The sequence below is a fragment of the Chrysochloris asiatica genome, unplaced genomic scaffold, assembly GCF_000296735.1.
Source record: "Chrysochloris asiatica unplaced genomic scaffold, ChrAsi1.0 scaffold00004, whole genome shotgun sequence".
Lineage (NCBI taxonomy): Eukaryota > Metazoa > Chordata > Mammalia > Afrosoricida > Chrysochloridae > Chrysochloris > Chrysochloris asiatica.
The window spans coordinates 24,198,313-24,216,082 of NW_006408522.1; the positions used below are offsets into that span (position 1 = coordinate 24,198,313).

At 37.7% G+C, this 17,770-nt stretch overlaps 1 protein-coding gene across 1 annotated transcript in view; it reads left to right on the top strand.

Annotated features, from left to right (window-relative positions):
* ATP8B4 (ATPase, class I, type 8B, member 4) overlaps nucleotides 1-17,770 on the top strand; it is a 266,323-nt gene that overhangs the window by 200,250 nt on the left and 48,303 nt on the right. The window contains exons 17-19 of the mRNA XM_006831865.1: nucleotides 1,215-1,379; nucleotides 2,746-2,857; nucleotides 5,013-5,118. Coding sequence (XP_006831928.1) covers nucleotides 1,215-1,379; nucleotides 2,746-2,857; nucleotides 5,013-5,118 — 383 coding nt within the window. The remainder of the gene's footprint in view (nucleotides 1-1,214; nucleotides 1,380-2,745; nucleotides 2,858-5,012; nucleotides 5,119-17,770) is intronic.

The following is a 17,770-nucleotide window of genomic DNA, read 5'->3' on the forward strand; positions in this document are numbered from 1 at the left end:
TTGAAGCTTTGCAGCAAATTTACAGAAATGTAATCTTGCAGAAAACAATAGCATTTTGAGAAAACTCACGAACTGGAGGAACTCAAGACTATGTATGGCCTTTGGCTACCATTTAGGTCTAGAACAGAACTCACCCTCGTGGCCCAATTTTCAGCCAAGCAGTATATAGGTATATATGAGGGACAACAACACTAGAAAAGTCTGCTTACCAAGGAATGGTCAACCAGTTAAGATCAAAAGGGCAACATTTACCTAAAGAACAAGTTGAGAAGGGATGGTAAGGAGGTTAGAATAGAAATAAGAACCACATGGAGGAAGCGGGATACCGTTTGTTACATGGAAGGGATTGCAATCATTGAGATTAAATAAAGTGTATGATCTTCTCTGTAAAATTTCACTCAATTCATAATAAAAAGTTAAAGAAAAGAAACATCAAGAAGGCCTCCAATGGGTGACTTACGTAGCTTCTTCAAATTCTGCATGCCTCAGTTGTATCATCTATAAATGGAAATTATAAGGTCATCATATTTTTGTAGTAAATGAGGAAATTCATAAGCAGTGCTTAGAAGAATGCATAGGGATTCAAAGGCTGTAAATCTTTACGGGAGCAGAAAGCCTCATCTTTCTCCCACAGAACTGCTGGTAGTTTCCAACTAGATAACCTTGAGGTTAGCAGCCCCACTCATAACCACTACGCTACCAGAACCAGCTACTTAGACAAGACTAAATTAATTTTAGATATAATTATGCTACTCGGGGAGTTTGATGATGCATGCCCTTGGAAGAGCCTCCTGTCTTTTTTCTGATTTGAGAACTATGGCTCCTCTGAGTATTTTCTCCCATCCACCAGAATCTGAAGGCTATGAAAAAGCTGGGTCCCTATCATGGCCAGGTCAACTCCCTTTTGGCAAAGGTTGGAACCCAATAGCTGTTGCTTCAAATAGATGCCTCAAGAGATAGGCACCACTGATCACCTCTCAATTAAGGACACCTCGGCAGGCATCTCAGCTGTCTTCAAGGAGAAGGCTAACTAGACTTCCTGGAATATTTTAACCCCATAGAGATAGAATACAAAATCCAAACATTAGCTCCCATTTCCAAGGAGCTAAACGTTTGGAGATCAGTACAGGCAAATGTTTGGGCAAAAACCATGTTGTTATGATTGCTGATTGTTGTTTTTTTCAGTATTCCTAAGTGTATGTCTGCTCTGGCAGGAATTTGCAGGGGAAGGGCTCCGAACCTTGGCCATTGCATACAGAGATCTGGATGACAAATACTTTAAAGAGTGGTATAAAATGCTTGAAGATGCAAATACTGCCACAGATGAGCAAGATGAACGGATAGCTGGGCTGTATGAAGAAATTGAAAGAGATTTGATGGTATGAGTTTAGAAACACGATGGTTTATGTTTAGAAAAGGGATAGTATATGTTTAGAGATCTAGCATAGAAATAAGCCATTGGCTAAATCATCTTGCATACAGCAGATGTTGCTCTTTCAAACATTGACTCATGCTTTATATGTTGCCTTTGAATGTTCCATGTGTGGCCTTAGAGGTTTATATCTACAGTTGTTGTTGTTAGGTACCATAGAGTCAGTTCCGACTCATAGTGACCCTCTGTACAACAGAACAAAACACTGCTTGGTCCTGCTTATTTATACTAGTGGTGGGTTATGCAATTAGAAATCCCACAATAGTACAAAATAGTGGACTCTCTATTCTTTGTCAACCTCTAATACTTCCTGGTATGGTGTTGTGGTTTAATATGCCAGACCGCAGAGCCACTTGAACTTCAAGGTTGCTGATTCAAGCTCACCAGCTTCTCCTTGGAAACCCTAAACAGGGTCGCTATGGGTCGGAACTGACTCAATGGCACTTCACAACAACAACAACACATCCTTATAGTCTTGTTGTGATGCTGTAGGATAAGCGTTGGGCCTAGGTCGATTTGAACCACAAGGTGGTGATTCAAACCCACTAGCCACTCCTCGGAAACCCTATACAGGGTTGCCATTAATCCGAACCGACTCGACCTCGATGACACTTAACAGCAGCAACACCAGTATGTATGTCTTTGATGTTTTATTTTCTAGTTCTGTTTTATGTCTCCCCTTTTTACAGTATGGTGCTCTAACTTTAACCATCCTAGGTCCATGAGATTCTGCTGGTAACTATGCTGTTTAGAGTATAGTCTATTCTATAAAACAATCTTCCCTGACACCCTGTGTCCAGATTGTTAGCCATTGTGATGTACTAAAAAGGGTGTCTTATTCATCTTTGGATAAATTAGACATGGGAGGCTTCATTTATTTTATTTATTTCATCTGCTGTTTTGGATAATTTTGTGTGTATATGTGATTAGTCTCCTGACTAGGGGTTCAGGACTTTCCTTTGGACCTCCTTAATGGATATATGGGAGTTCTTAAGTCTCTAGAGGCCCTAATGGCTTCTGACCAACTAACCTAACATGTTACCTGAGCATATTACACTCCATCATGTAAATTCTAACTTCCTGGATCTCTGTCATTAATTAGTGTGCCCATCAATTAACTTGATTTGGGTACCACCTTTTGGGGTCCTTTCCAGGTTATTTCTGAAGGTAGTGGGATGATTGGTACATCAATGCATCATAATTTCTGTTTTCATTACTTGCACTTTGACCTGTAGATTCTAATTAAAAGCCATAGATGTAATATTTGTTACTTGTGTGCAGTAACAGAAGGTTTTCTCTATTTTTCAATGAAGCTACTAGGTGCCACTGCTGTAGAAGATAAGTTACAAGAGGGTGTTATCGAAACAATTGCAAGTTTATCACTAGCCAATATTAAGATTTGGGTCCTAACAGGAGACAAACAAGGTAATTTGAAAATGAGTTATGATGATGTTTTGAAAAAGGGCAGATAATTTTTATGGTAACATTATAATTGACCAGAAAGCTTTATTCATTAAATATTTGCTCAGTCCTCCCCATAGGAAAGAGTTGAGATACAGAAAGAAATTTTTTCAAAAAGCTCATATATTGCAATAATTTATTACTGAAACATAAAACAAAGTGAAGACAAACTAACGCAATACTTTTAGCCAGTTGCCTATATCTCTTAGCTGTAATAGTTATGCCTAGCTCTGGTAGCGTAGTGGTTATGAATCGGGCTGCTAATCTCACAGTCAGCAGTTCAAAACTACTAGCTGTTCCGTGGGAGAAAGATGAGGCTTTCTGCTCTCATAAAGATTTACAGCCTCGGAAACCCAATACAGGGTCGCTATGAGTGGCACATAACAACAACAACATAGGTAACAACGGTAATGAAATGCCTAATTGTATTGTCGGAGTTCAAACCCTATACAGGGTTGCTATTAATCAGAATTGACTTGATGATACTTAACAACAACAACAACAACAGTAGACTTTTGTATAGGATCCCTAAGAGTTGGAGTCAACTTGATGGCAGTAGATTAGATCCACTTCTTCTTCTTCTTGTTAAGTGTTGTTGTTAAGTTGGTTCTGACTCATAGTGACCGTATATAGTTTCCAAGCAGCAGCTGGTGGATTTGAACTGCCAACCTTGACATTCACAGTCCGGTTCTTATCCTGCAGCACCACACTAGGAGTCTTGCTAAGTGTTTTTTAAAAGAACATTGGGGGATTTAGATGGGATCAATCAATTCTCTTTATCTCCATTGAAATCATAGGTTACAAAAAATAAACAGTAGGAAGCTGAGCTCAGTGGTATGTTACTAGATTGTTGTTGTTGTTAAGTGCTGTCAAGTCAGTTCCAGCCCATAGTGACCCTCTAAAGGGCTTCCAAGGAGCAACTGGTGAGCTTAAACTGCTGACTTTGCAGTTCAAACTGAATTTGCAGTCCAGCGCATTAACCCACAGTGCCTAAATTTTGATAATGACTAAAGGAAAGAGTTGTTAAATTAATTACAAATACTTGTAAGTTCACTATAATTTGCTTCAAATTCTGTGGTGTGCACAAAGGATTTGCTGAGATTTTATCAATTGCCCTCCTTGATTTAGGACGGCTCCAATGATTCTATAGCAGTAACTAGAGTCTTGTAACTCTGTAGAGTTTGATAGAACCTAACGGCTACTGACAATGGAAAGGGCTACCGAACTCTACCAGACTTCATTTCTGTAAAATTAGAGGAGGAACTGCCTAACATGCAATTCTTCAGTTCTTTAGTCTAAGCAATCAAGGGTGACTATTGAGATGTTACTCAAATTCCATGCAAATTAATGGCAATGTTGCATGCAGGAGAGCTATAAGAATTTTATAAGAACATTTTCAGTGTTCAATTGAATATTTAAAATTTTTTTCTTCAATTTGCCTACCATATGAGAACTGAATTTGATTATTATTTTAGCTATTGAAAGATAGTATTTAAAACTTCTGGTAAAGTGTTTTGTACTTATGCATTGGAGTTTATCACAAATCTTAAGATGTTTTCATGAGTACTCCTTTGAGTCCTGGTGTGGCACTGGAGCATAAGCACTGGACCACAAGTTAGTTTGCACTGCAAGATTGGAGGTTCAAACTCAGCAGTCACTCCTTGGAAACCCTATACAGGGTTGCTATGAGTCAAAACTGATTCAAAGGCACTTAACAAGAACAACTTTGAGAAAGAGAGTTTTTTGAAAGTGGATGAAAAGGCTTAGATGTTGGTGCTTCACCAAGTGGTGAACTTGATCATGGAGCCCAGGATTAATTTGGATTAATTTCTGGGTCTCTTTCATTTTGCCACCCATTGTACTCTGTTTTACATTAAGGGGACCTATGCAATGCTGTACTGAGAAGTCGGTTTGCATCACAAAGATGGATGTTTAAGCTCACCAGCTGCTCCTGGGAAACCCTGCACAGGCTTGCTATGAGTCAGAACTGAGTCAATGGCATGTAACAACAACAACATAAGTGATAAGGAACTGCATGTATTGCTTTGAAACCTATGGGAAACACTTATGTTATTAAGTAATATTTTAGCTTATTTGTGTTTGTTTGTTTTTAAATCAGAAACTGCTATCAACATTGGTTATGCCTGTAACATGCTGACTGATGACATGAATGAAGTGTTTGTTATAGCAGGGAACACCATAGTGGAAGTCAGAGAAGAACTCAGGTAAGTGCCAGAGGAAGGAAAAAAGAGGACAGGAAAAAGGGAAGATCAAAGAGTTGAGAAAGAAAAGTATAGTACCCTGTGGTCTTTGATTAGTATAGAGCTCTTTCTCTGTGTTTCCTAAACTTAGATTCATTTTGGTGAGGAACCACGATAAATTTGACATTGTTTTCAGGTCTACATTTCTTAAATATTTTTAGAGAAAAAATTTCATCAATTATATTGTTACCCTTTTTATGCATCGGTGAATATCTGCTAATTTTTACATGATGATCAGTATCATTGAAGGCACTTGCCCAAATTACCAATTCTCTACCTTAATTCTTAGAGTCCTGGTGTGATGCTGTGGGATAATGTACTAGATCACAAGATCGGTTTGAACCACAAGGTCAAAGGTTGAAATTCACCAGCTCCTCCTTGGAAACTCTACACAGGGTGCAGGTATGAGTCGGAACTGACTCAACTGTACTTAACAACAAAAATAATAACCTTCATTCTTAAAAAAATTAAGAATTGCCAGGGGAGTGGGCCTGGGGATATATGTACAAGAGTAAGTCAAAAAATATTGCTGCCTGGTTTTCAGTTCATGTTGTTGGTAAGTACCGCTGAGTTGCTTCCAACTCATGGTGACCCTGTATAGAGTTTTAAATCTTTGAGGGAGCAGAAAGCCTCATCTTTTTCCCATGGAGCCACAGACAGGCTCCAACAGCATACCCTCTGGTCTGCAATCTAGTGCTTATCGTATGGATTCATGGCGTTTCTATACATGCATGGGTTTATTCCAATTAAAACATGCTAAAATATGTTACTATGATCAGTGGATGTCTGAAGACAGGTTTTCTCAGCAATGTATTCTCATATTGTCGCGTTGGTTCCAGTTCAGAAGGTTATGGAAACTGTTTTTTGGAATTCCAGAGGCAATCTTTATAGAATTCCTCAAAGGACACAGGACAATCACACGGACTTCTTGCTGTCAGGTGCCATTGAGTCAGTGCCAACTCATAGTGACCCTATGCACAACAGAACAAAACACTGCCTGGTCTTGGGCCAGCCTCACAATTGCTGCTATGCTTGAGTCCATTGATGCTGCTGCTTTGCCAATCCATCTCATTGAGGGTCTTCCTCTTTTTCTCTGATCCTCCACTTTACCAAACAACATAGCCATCTCCAGGGACTGGTCCCTCTAGACAAAGTATGAGAGATGAAGTCTGGCCATCCTGGCTTCCAAGGAGAACTCTGGCTGTATTTCTCCAAACACAGATCTATTTGTTGTTTTGGCAGCCTATGGTACTTTCAATATTCTCCAACACCATAATTCAAATGCATCAATTCTTCTATGGTTTTCCTTATTCACTTTACAACTTTTGCATGCATTTGAGGTTAGTGAAAATACCATAGCTTGGGCCAGGTGCACCTTAGTCCTCAAACTGACATCTTTGCTTTTTAACACTTTAAAGAGGTATTGCCCAATGCAATACATCATTTGATTTCTTGACTGCTGCTTCCATGAGTGTTGATGGTTGATCCAAGCAAAATGAAGTCATTGACAACTTCAATCTTTTTCTATTTATATGGATATTATTTATTGGTCCAGTGGTAAGGATTTGTGTTTTCTTTACACTAAGGTGCAACCCATACCAAAGGCTATGGTCTTTGATCTTCATCAGTAAGTATTTTAACTCCTCTTTTCTTTCATCTAGCAATGTTGTATCATCTGTGTATCTCAGGTAACATGTACTTCTTCATATAATCCAACTTCTCAAATTGTTTGCTCAGCATACAGGCTGAATAAGTATGGTGAAAGAATATAACCCTGACACACAACTTTCTTAATTTTGCTCTGTGTTCTTTTGTTCTGTTTGAACAACTGCCTCTTGGTCTATGTACAGGTTCCTTATGAGCAAAATTAAGTGTTTCAGAATACTCATACTACGCAAAGTTGCCCATAGCTTGTCATGATCCACACAATCAAAAGCCTTTGTGTAGTCAAAAAAGCACAAGTAAACATCCTTCTGGTATTCTCTATTTTCAGCCAAGATCCATCTGACGTCAGCAATGATATCCTTCATCCATGTCCTCTTCTGAAACTGGCTTTAGTCTCTGGAAGTTTTCTGTCAATGTATGGTTGCAGCTGTTTCTGTGTTACCTTAAGCAAAACTTTACTCTCATGGGATATCAATGATATTGTCTGATGATTTCCACATTCCATTGGTTCACTTTTCTTTGGAATGGATACAAATACAGATCTCTTCCAGTCAGTTGGCCAAGTAGTTGTCTTCCAAATTTCTTGGCAGAGATGAGTGAGTGCTTCTAGTACCACTTCACTTTGTTGAAAGATTTCCATTCGTATTCCATCAATTCCAGGTACCTTGTTCTTTGCCAATTCCTTCAGTGCACTTTGGACTTCTTCCTTAGTATCACTGGCTCTTGATCATATGTACCTCTTGAAACAGTTGAACATTGACCATTTCTTTTTGGTACAGTGACTCTGTGCATTCCTTCTATCTTATTTTGATGTTTTCTTCACCATTCAATATTTTGTCCAGAGAATCCTTCAATACCGCAAGTGAAGGTTTAAATTTTTTCTTCAGTTCCTTCTGTTTGAGAAATGCTGAGCATGTTCTTCCCTTTCAGTTTTCTAAATCCAGGTCTTTTCACATTTTGTTATAATCTTTGATTTTGAGCTGACCTTTAAATTTTTCTGTTCATACCCATTTGTCCTAGCCTTGTTTGCTTGATGATCACAGCTCAACTAGAGGAAGATAAAAAATAAATAAATAAAAATTAACAAAAACAATTTTTGATAAAGGAAACAAGGGTAACTTGCTACAATTTGATGAACTTGACCTATACTCGTGGAGGTAGTAGCTCTAAATACCAACTGAGAGGGAAGGTGTCTTTACATCAACTATCAATGCTTTCCCCTCTGTACACAAGGAAGATAGGGACGGCAACTTAGACATTTGTTACCTAAAATGAGGGGACAATAAAGGCATGAAGTGACTGGCTTACAAGGAGTTATTTTAAGAATACGTGAGGGAAGATAGAGTACCCACTAAATAGTTTTCATCTTGTCTAGATGGGTCTCGTAAAAAGAGATGGGGATAATATTCTTATGATTCAATATTGAGCAATTGTTATCATGACTAATTGTGACTGTCACAATTGTAAAGGTAGAAGTTTTGTAACAAAAGTATGGGGAGTAGTTAATCTTACAATCCAGAAACAAAGGACCCTAGGACCATCAAGGGAGAAGAGCACAAGCAGAATGTGGGACCTTATGCGAGAAGCAGCGACACTAGAGATGGGAACATGAAGAGAGGGAGCAACTGAGGACTCTAGATTCATGAGAAGAGAGAGACTGAGAGCTGGTGGCCAGGAGGCACACTTGCAAAATGTGCCCTTCAGTGGAGTAAATTATTATATATGCCTGGGTGTTTTTTTAAAAAAAGAGCTAAAATGAATAGAGAAAAATACTGTTAACTGATGGTACATGGAAGGGATTATAATCATTCTAAGGAAACAAGGTGTATGATTTGTTGAATGTAAAACTGATGATCTACCCTCTAAACTTTCACTCAATTCACAATAAAAACATAAAAAATAAATAAAATATGATGAATAGCAAAAAAAAAAAAAAATCTGTTCAGTTCTTATATCTCTTCATTTCTTACATTTGCTTTAGCATCACTATGCTGGAGAGCAAGTTTCGGAGTCCGTTCGGACATCCATTTTGGTCTTTTCTTTCTCTTTTGTCTTCTCAATGACCTTTTGCTTTCTTTCTGTAGGATGTTCTTGATGTCATCCCATTACTGGTCTGGTCTTCAGTCATTGTTGTCTAATAAACCAAATCAGTTCTTCAGATGATCTCTAAATTCAGGTGGGATATATTCAAGGTCATATTTTAGTTCTTGTGGACTTGTTTTCATTTTTTCACTTTCAGCTTGAATTTGCATGTGACCAATTGACGGTGTGTTCCACAGTCTTCCCCTGGCCTTGTTTTGGCTGATGATATGAAGCTTTTCTACTGTGTCTTTCCAAAACAATTTGATTTCTGTGTATTTCATCTGTTGAGGTCCATATGTATAGTTGTCTTGTAAGTTCATTATACTGTGTCATACAGTCAGTTTGTTGTACTGCACAACAAACAGTACACAATAGTGTACTATTTACAACAGTGCACCTACTATTACAACTGTGCATCTACTCATTCTTTGAAGGTAGCAAGGGCTGTCCTATGAAAATTTAATTGGGAAACCTTACTGCATCCATCCTACAGTCCAGATCATACCCACTGAGACTTCTTTTTGTTGCCCAAATTCAAATAACATTGAAGAGAACCACAACTTGAGATCCTTGAGGATGCCTAAACTGCTGTTTTGACGTAGTATAAATCAAAGAATGTAGATTTCTTCTGGGAAGGTACAGAGAGATAGAAGAACCACTTCAGAAGTATGTAGACTTAAATGGAGAATATGTTGAGATACCGTACTTCACATCTTGATATTTTTATTTAATAAGGATTTCTATGATTTTGTGGCAATATTTTTAACTGACCTTTATAGAATGTCTATGAGAAACAGAATAGTGTGAAATTTGTGTATCAGTTACATAGTACTGCTATGCATTTTATAAATAAAAATTTATGTAAATATAAAGCAAACTAGTTGCTGTTGAGTTAATTTCAACTCCTGCAACCCCATGTAGCTGAGTAAGAGTTGAATTCCATAAGGAGTTTCATGACTATGGCCTTTGGAAGCAGATAGTCAGGGCTTTCTTTTGAGATGTCTATTGATGTCCCTGGAGAAGGACATTATGTTTGGTAAAATGGATTTCAGTGAAAAAGATGAAAACCCCCAACGAGATGGACTGGCACAGTGCCTTCAGCAATGGCCTCAAATGTGACAACAATTATGAGGATGGCGCAGGATGGGATAGTGTTTCGTTCTGCTGTGCAGAGGGTTGCTATGAGGTGAACTGACTCAGCAGCCCTTAACAACAACAATTGATGGGTTCAAACCACTAACCTTTTGGCAAGTATCTGAGTACTTACCTGTTTGTACTATATTCCTGTATATGAATACATAAGTGCTGAAATCTGAGGTAGAAGTGGACAAACATTAACTGTTGAGACATGGTATTTCTTAAAATATCTAAGTTTATTTTATTCTCTTTTTTTCTTCCATTATTTCAGTTAGAGGGAATTTTTTTAAATCTACATAATTATTTCTCCAACACTTCTTAACTTGCTGTTTTATAGTGATTTCTGCTTGCTGCTACCTGTACTAGCTTCTCTAATGTCAACCCACTTTGAATCTGGCCTAGCAAGTTGTTGACTAAGAGACATACTAAGAGTGCTTATTACATTCTAGAGTAGGGCTAACCTTCCTTCAACCCAACAATAGAGCACCATGGACCTCCTTAATGAGCTGGAACCCACTCCATAGCACATAACTGCCACCAATGTGTCTTCATCTTTTAAACCAAAGGTATTTATGTTCCTGAACTTTGAAAAGAATGGAAAATTTTTATGTCAACACCACCTATTGATACTTGCAGATCAAACTGTCCAATTTCACTATGATTTATATACATCTTTTTTTTTTAAAAAATTCTCTTCTTTAGATGACCATTTATATTTTGGGAGAATCTGACTCTTGTTCTTGCTGAAAGAAGATACATGTTAGACCTGGATTCTAATAATCTTATTGCTAAATTCTCCAGGATAATGTCAGAAATGCTATATAAGTAATCTACATGCATTACCTCATTTAATTTTCAAAAAACCTTATGGAAGAAACCATCATTAGCTCTCTTTTATGTTGGTGTTATGTACTGTTGAGTCGGTTCCAACTCACAGTGACTAGATTACAAAAGTGAGGCACAGATTGCTTAAGTAATTTGACCAAACTTTCACAACTACTTATTGGTTCAGCTAGAATTTGAATCTAGGTAGCATGACCCCAGAACTTGTATACGTTATCACTTGCCGTGGGTTTCTCTAAACACATTTTAAAGGTATTATCCCTTTGAATGATTACTCTCTTTGAATGATCAATATAAAAAAAAAAAAACAATTTCTGAGTCATCTTGTAGTTTCACTTGAGAGTGGTCTGACATTGGATTAGCAACTAGAGTGAGATTAAATTTCAAAGGAAGCAACCAGATGTAGGAAGAAGAATAGGCTTTGTAACCATTGGATCTGAGTTGGAATCCCACCTTCATGTTCACAGGAGAGCTGAGTGACTTTTGATATGCTCTTTAACCTCCTCTGCTTGTTTTCCTTATTTGTAAAATGGGGTAAAGTGTCTTCCATATCAATTATTTTATTTTGAGGATTAAATGAGATAATGCCAAGTTTTATGGTTGTTCAATGAGCATCCTTCCCTTTTCCTTTCCTCTTCCTTTTAGTCATTGTTCCCGATCTTTCCACCAACAAGGACTACTTTTATTAATATTTTCCCCAGAAGTCCTATGAAGCCTATCATTACAGTTATGGAAATAATAATAATATATTATCCAAAAAGTTAACTATATGTCCCAAGTTTTTATTTAGCAAAGATAATGAAGAATATCCAGCTTCTAACCAACATGATACAAAAGTTTCTCACACCAGGTTAACGTAAGTGTAGACATAAGCAACACAAAAGCAAAAACAACAATAACAAGAAAATCCCCACAAAAGCAACAACAACAACAAAAAAAAAAAAAACATGCAAAAGTAAGTCTGTGCATTTATATCATAGAAAAATCTTCAATATGCACCTGCATTATTAAGCTTCTTAAGCTTCTTAAGATATTGAAAGCATATGCTGGTCCTTATACAACCTTTACAAGGGGGCCTCAAAAAGTTTGTGGAAAAATGTCATTTTCACAGATATTTTGAAGCCTCCTTGTGTTGATCCCCTTCCTTGTTTGTTTCCACTGGATAAGAATAATGCAGGTTGATTAGATAGAAAAACAAAGGCAGAGAAACATGGGAGGGGCAGGGAGTCAGAAATCCTGTTATATTACAGGAGCAACATTCCAAGTTGTAGCTGGAGTATATGATAAACTTGAGGGTGTAGGTAACATTTTAGAGATGGCATTGGAGACAGATTGATTGGAAGGCAAATATGATTAGACTTTATCCTGATAGTACTGGAAAGATACTTATGACTTTTAAGTAGACATGCTCAATTTTGCATTTTAGAAATACCACTCCAGTGACAGGTGTGTGAAGTATGTTTGGATGGGAAAAATAAATGAATGGTACAGAGAAGAGCACCAGGAAGCTGTTGGAATGGCAAAGTTTAGAGATGATAGGGGTTGAATGTAATCAGCAAGCCTGTGAGTATGCAGCAGAGTTGGATGAAATCGACAGCTGATTTGGAGATAGAAGGGATAGGACCCAGAATTCGATTGGATGTGAAGAAGACCAATGAAATGACCCTCTGTCTTTTCTAGTTTGTACTGATATAGTAGCTATGAATTTCACAGTTCAGAATACATGTGGCATGCCAGAACAGAAACTTGTTAAATTTCTTAATACTGAACTTGAACCCCTTTTCTGCATGATAACAGAATGATTAAACTATCTGTTTTTAGTTAAATTTAGCTTGAATCTGGGATGCACAATTACCTCATCTGTCACTGATCATCAGCATCTCCTCTGCAGGCATTTGGCACGTCCTATTTCTGTGTCCCTGTCTGGTCTCTGGTCTCTTTGACTAGCTGGCTTTCCGTCTTCCTATTGACTGACTTCCACACCCTCCTGGGGAAACAGGAAAAGTTTGGTTACTCTACTTCACCTTCCTACAGGTGAGAAGACTTGAACTCTCACATGCCTTTCTCTATTGCTGAAATCCTTTTTTCTATTAATCCCATGTCACCAAACCTCATTAGAAAGCAGGCATTCCCCCACACTCAGATTCCCAAAAATTGTCTAAGCCTCTTACTACTCACAATGTTCCTTTATCCACTATCAGTCCAGGGTGTGGGGCATCTCCTTTTATGGACGTATCAGCAGTGGAGTCCCTTCATTTTCAAAGTCCCTGATTGGAAGATGGAGAAAAGAGGTTATTTATTTCTAGTCTGTTACTTACATTGTTGTTCCTGTTGTTAAGTGACATTAAGTCGGTTCTGACTTATAATGACCATGTATAGGGTTTCCAAGGAAAGGCTAGTAGATATGAACCACCAACCTTGTGGTTAGCTGTCCACTGCTTATCCTACAGCACCTCACAAGTCTGCTGCTTATGGAACAGCTTAGGTCCTGATTGCTGTAAGGATTAGTATTTTGTGACTCCAAGCAATTTTCTTTCCTTTCCAAAAACCCAATTAGTGACAGCCATCTGGTGAGGTCCATTAGCATAGTCTTCTTTTATGTTGTTTAAAAAAGGTATTTGTGGACTTCTGGTTTTGGCAGCAGCAGATCAGAGTCAGGTAGGACAGGCTCCATGGGGGAGGGGCTGAAAACCCAGAGAAGCTGCTTTCACAGAACAGCACCAGAGCTCTGGATCTAGCATAAGGTTCAAGGCGTCAGTTTCCTGCAACCACCAGTGGAAAAATCATGGTATAAAGGAAAATACTGCGATTTAGGAATCTGTCAAGACACAGGACTCCCTCTATGGCCATCCCGCCTTCTTTGCCCAGCCTGGACGCCTTCAGGCATGTGGGTATGCACCCTCCAAAAAAGTCCAGCATTGAGACTACAGCTTTCCCATGGCACAGAGAAAAAGAACCCCATTGGTCCAAGGGCAAACTCTTTGGCTTCTGCTTTTGTCTTCTGCCTGTGGGTCCCAGCCCTAAAGTTAACTTGTATGGAGCCCTTTACTCCTGCCAATCCAGCAAGAAAACATCAGGTTTGGTCTGACAGACAAACCATATGAACAATCTGTAAAACCCCAACATAAAAAGACACAACTATTTCAAGAATTACACTGTGCATACACAGATACCTAACTGACTTCAGACAAAAAGAGTAAACTCCCGTTAACTTCTCAATATCTAGCTGTACACCTGTATGGTGGTGACTAGAGGAGGGGCCTGAGTGAGCGGACACCCCCACGTACTAGTGGAGGCTTCTACGGTGCACACACACTGCCTGTGTAGCAAGGTGACTGGCCAGTTGGCTACAGTTTTATTTTTGTTTCAAAGTAGTGGTTTTTGTCTCTGCTTTTATATTGTTTCTGCTTTTCAGCCAGGGAAAACAGCAATGTTACTTACAAAGGCAAGCAACTCAGATTAAGCTCTGACTATTCAGCACAAACCATGCAGACAAGAAGGTAATGGGGAGACATACAAAATCCTAAAAGAAAAAAAAACTGCCAACCAAGTATCACCTATCCAGCAAAACTGTCAATCAAATATGATGGTGCAATCAAAACATTCCAGAATAAACAAAAGCTAAGAGATTTTGTCAAAGCCAATCCAGCACTTCAAAACATCCTAAAGAGAGTTCTTTGGATGGAAAACCAGCAAGAACAGACAACAACCAGATATTGACAGGTGTGGCAACACCACCTGAAACTCAGATGATGGATAACAGAGTCCAGATCAGAAAAAAATTATAACAACAAATTCAAAGGAGCTGGGAGGTCAAACTGAAGATCAAAATAATAACAACGTCAAAGAAGGGAAAAATGTAGGAACAGAGATCCAGGTGGTGAGAAGGTCAGGTAGATTAAAGGTTACAATAGATTATTTTAAATGGAGGGAAAAGTTAGTAGACTATAAGGTAACCCCAAAGAAAGTTAGTACTTCACAATGTACCATGAAACAAGAAAAACAAGCAAACATGAAAACTAAGAAGAAACTGATGAGAAATAGCACAAAAAACACAAACTCAGCACAAGAAGGCATGCAGAACAAAGGAATGAACAGCAGTATCAAAAATTAACTAATGGCAGCAGTTAATTCATACCTATCAATAACTACATTGAATGTAAATGGATTAAATATACCAGTAAAAAGACAGAGAGTGGCAGAATGGATAAGAAAATAGACTCTTCAATATACTAAGTGCAAGAGACACACCTTACACACAAAGACAAAAACAGACTAAAAGTTAAAGGATGGGAAAAAATATACCAAGCTAACTGCAACACTAAACAAGCAGGAGTGGCAATACTAATCTCTGGTAAAGTAAACTTTATCATAAGAGATAAAGGAGGACACTATCTCATGAATAAAGGATCAATTGAGCAAGACAACATAACCATAATAAATGTCTATGATCCCAATGAAAGAACACCAAGATATATGAAGCAAACCTTACTAGAATTGAAGAAAGAAATAGATAAATCTACAATTATAATGGGAGATTTTAATACACCACTTTCAAAAAGGGACAGAACAACCAGAAAGAAACTCAACAAAGTTACAGTGGAACTAAACATCACAATCAACCACCTTGACCTCATAGATGGGTACAGACCTCATAGATGTGCTCAACCCAACAACAGCACAATATGTTTTCTTCTCCAGTGCACATGGATCATTCTCCAGAATTGACCATGTGTTAGGTCATAAAGAAAGCCTCCATAAATTTACAAACATCAAAATACTACGAAGCATCTTTTCAGACCACAGTGCTGTAAAACTAGAAATCAACACTAAGTAGACCAAGGAAATAAAATCGAATAGATGGAAACAGAATAACACCCTGCTGAAAAGCGACTGGGTAAAAGAAGAAATTAAACGTGAATTCACAAAGTTCCTAGAAACAAATGAGAATGAAAACACAACATGCCAAATTCTTTGGGGCACAGGAAAGCAATGCTGAGAGGACAATTTATTGCGATAAATGTGTACATACAAAAAGAGGAAAGAACAAAAATTAACACATTAGCACGGCATCTCCAGCAATTAGAAAGAGACCAACACAGGGACCCTACAGTCACCAAAAGAAAAGAAATAATAAAGATAAGAGCAGAAATAAATGAGATGGAAAACCGAAACTTAATAGAAAGAATCAACAGGACAAGAAGCTGTTTCTTTGAAAGGATTAATAAAATTGACAAACCATTGGCAAAACTAACAAAAGAAAAGAGGGAGAAGACACAAATAACTTGCATTAGAAACTACATGGGTGATATCACAGAGAAACCAAATGAAATCAAAAGGATAACAGAATACTATGAAGAGTTGTACTACAACAAATTTGAAAACTTAGAAGAGATGAATACATTTTTAGAAAAACATGACCTACCTAAACATACACAGAGTGAAATAGAAAACTTGAACAGACCCATAACAAAAAAGAGAAATTGATTAGATCATCAAAAAACTCCCAACCAAAAGAAGTCCAGGCCCAGATGGCTTCACTGGTGAATTCTACCAAATATTTAGGGAAGAGTTATCACCAGTTCTACTCAAATAATTCCAGAATATAGAAGAGGACAGAAAATTTCCTAATACTTTTCATGAAGCAAGCATAATCCTCATACTAAAACCAGCGAAGGGCATCACTAAGAAAGAAAATTATAGACCAATATCCCTCATGAGCATAGATGCAAAAATTCTCAACAAAATTCTAGCCAACAGAATCCAGCAGCACATAAAAAAAATAATGAATCATGACAAAGTGGCTTTCATAAAAGAGATGCAAGGATGGTTCAACATTAGAAAAACAATCAATGTAAACCACCATATAAATAAGAAAAAAGGAAAAGAACCAAATGATCATATCTATTGAAGCAGAAAAGGCATTTGACAAAACCCAACATCCTTTCCTGATAAAAGCACTTAACAAATAGGAATTGAAGGGAAATTCCTCAACATAATCAAGAGCATATATACAAAACCAACAGCCTACATCACCTTCAATGGAAAGAAACTAAAAGCCTTCCCTCTGCAAACAGGAACCAGACAAGGATGCCCTTTGTCACCACTCCTAGTCAATATTGTTTTGGAAGTCTTAGCCAGAGCTATACAGCAAAATAAGGAAATTAAAGGCATCCGAATTGGCAAAGAGGAAATAAAACTCTATTTGTAGACGATATGATTCTATACATTGAAAACCCAAGTAAAAAAGCTACTAGACATTATTGAAAGATTCAGCAAAGTGGTAGGTATAAGATCAACATACAAAACTCAGTTGGATTCCTCTATAGTAATAATGACAGCATTGAAAAGGACATTAAGAAAGCAACACCATTTAAAAAAGCTGCCCAAAGGATGAAATATTTAGGAATAAATGTAACCAGAAAAACAAAGGACCTATACAAAGAAAATTACAAAACACTACTACAAGAAACCCAGAGAGACTTACAGAAGTGGAAGAACATACCATGTTCCTGGATAGGAAGACTCAGCATCTTGAAAATGTCAATACTGCCCAAAGCAATTTACACATATAATGCAATCCCAATCCAGATTCCAACAACATTATTCAAAGAGATGGAAAAGACAGTTACAAACTTTATATGGAAAGAGACCCAGGATAAACAAAGCACTGCTTAATAAGAAGAACAAGGTTGGAGGCCTCTCACTCCCCAATTTCAAAATTTACTACATGGTTACAGTGGTCAAAACAGGCAGGTATTGGTATACTGAAAGATACATTGATCAATGGAACAGATTGAGAATCCAGAAATTAACCCCTCCACATACAGCCAAATGATTTTTGACAAAATGCCTAGATATATTGCATGGGGAGGAGATCGTCTCTTTA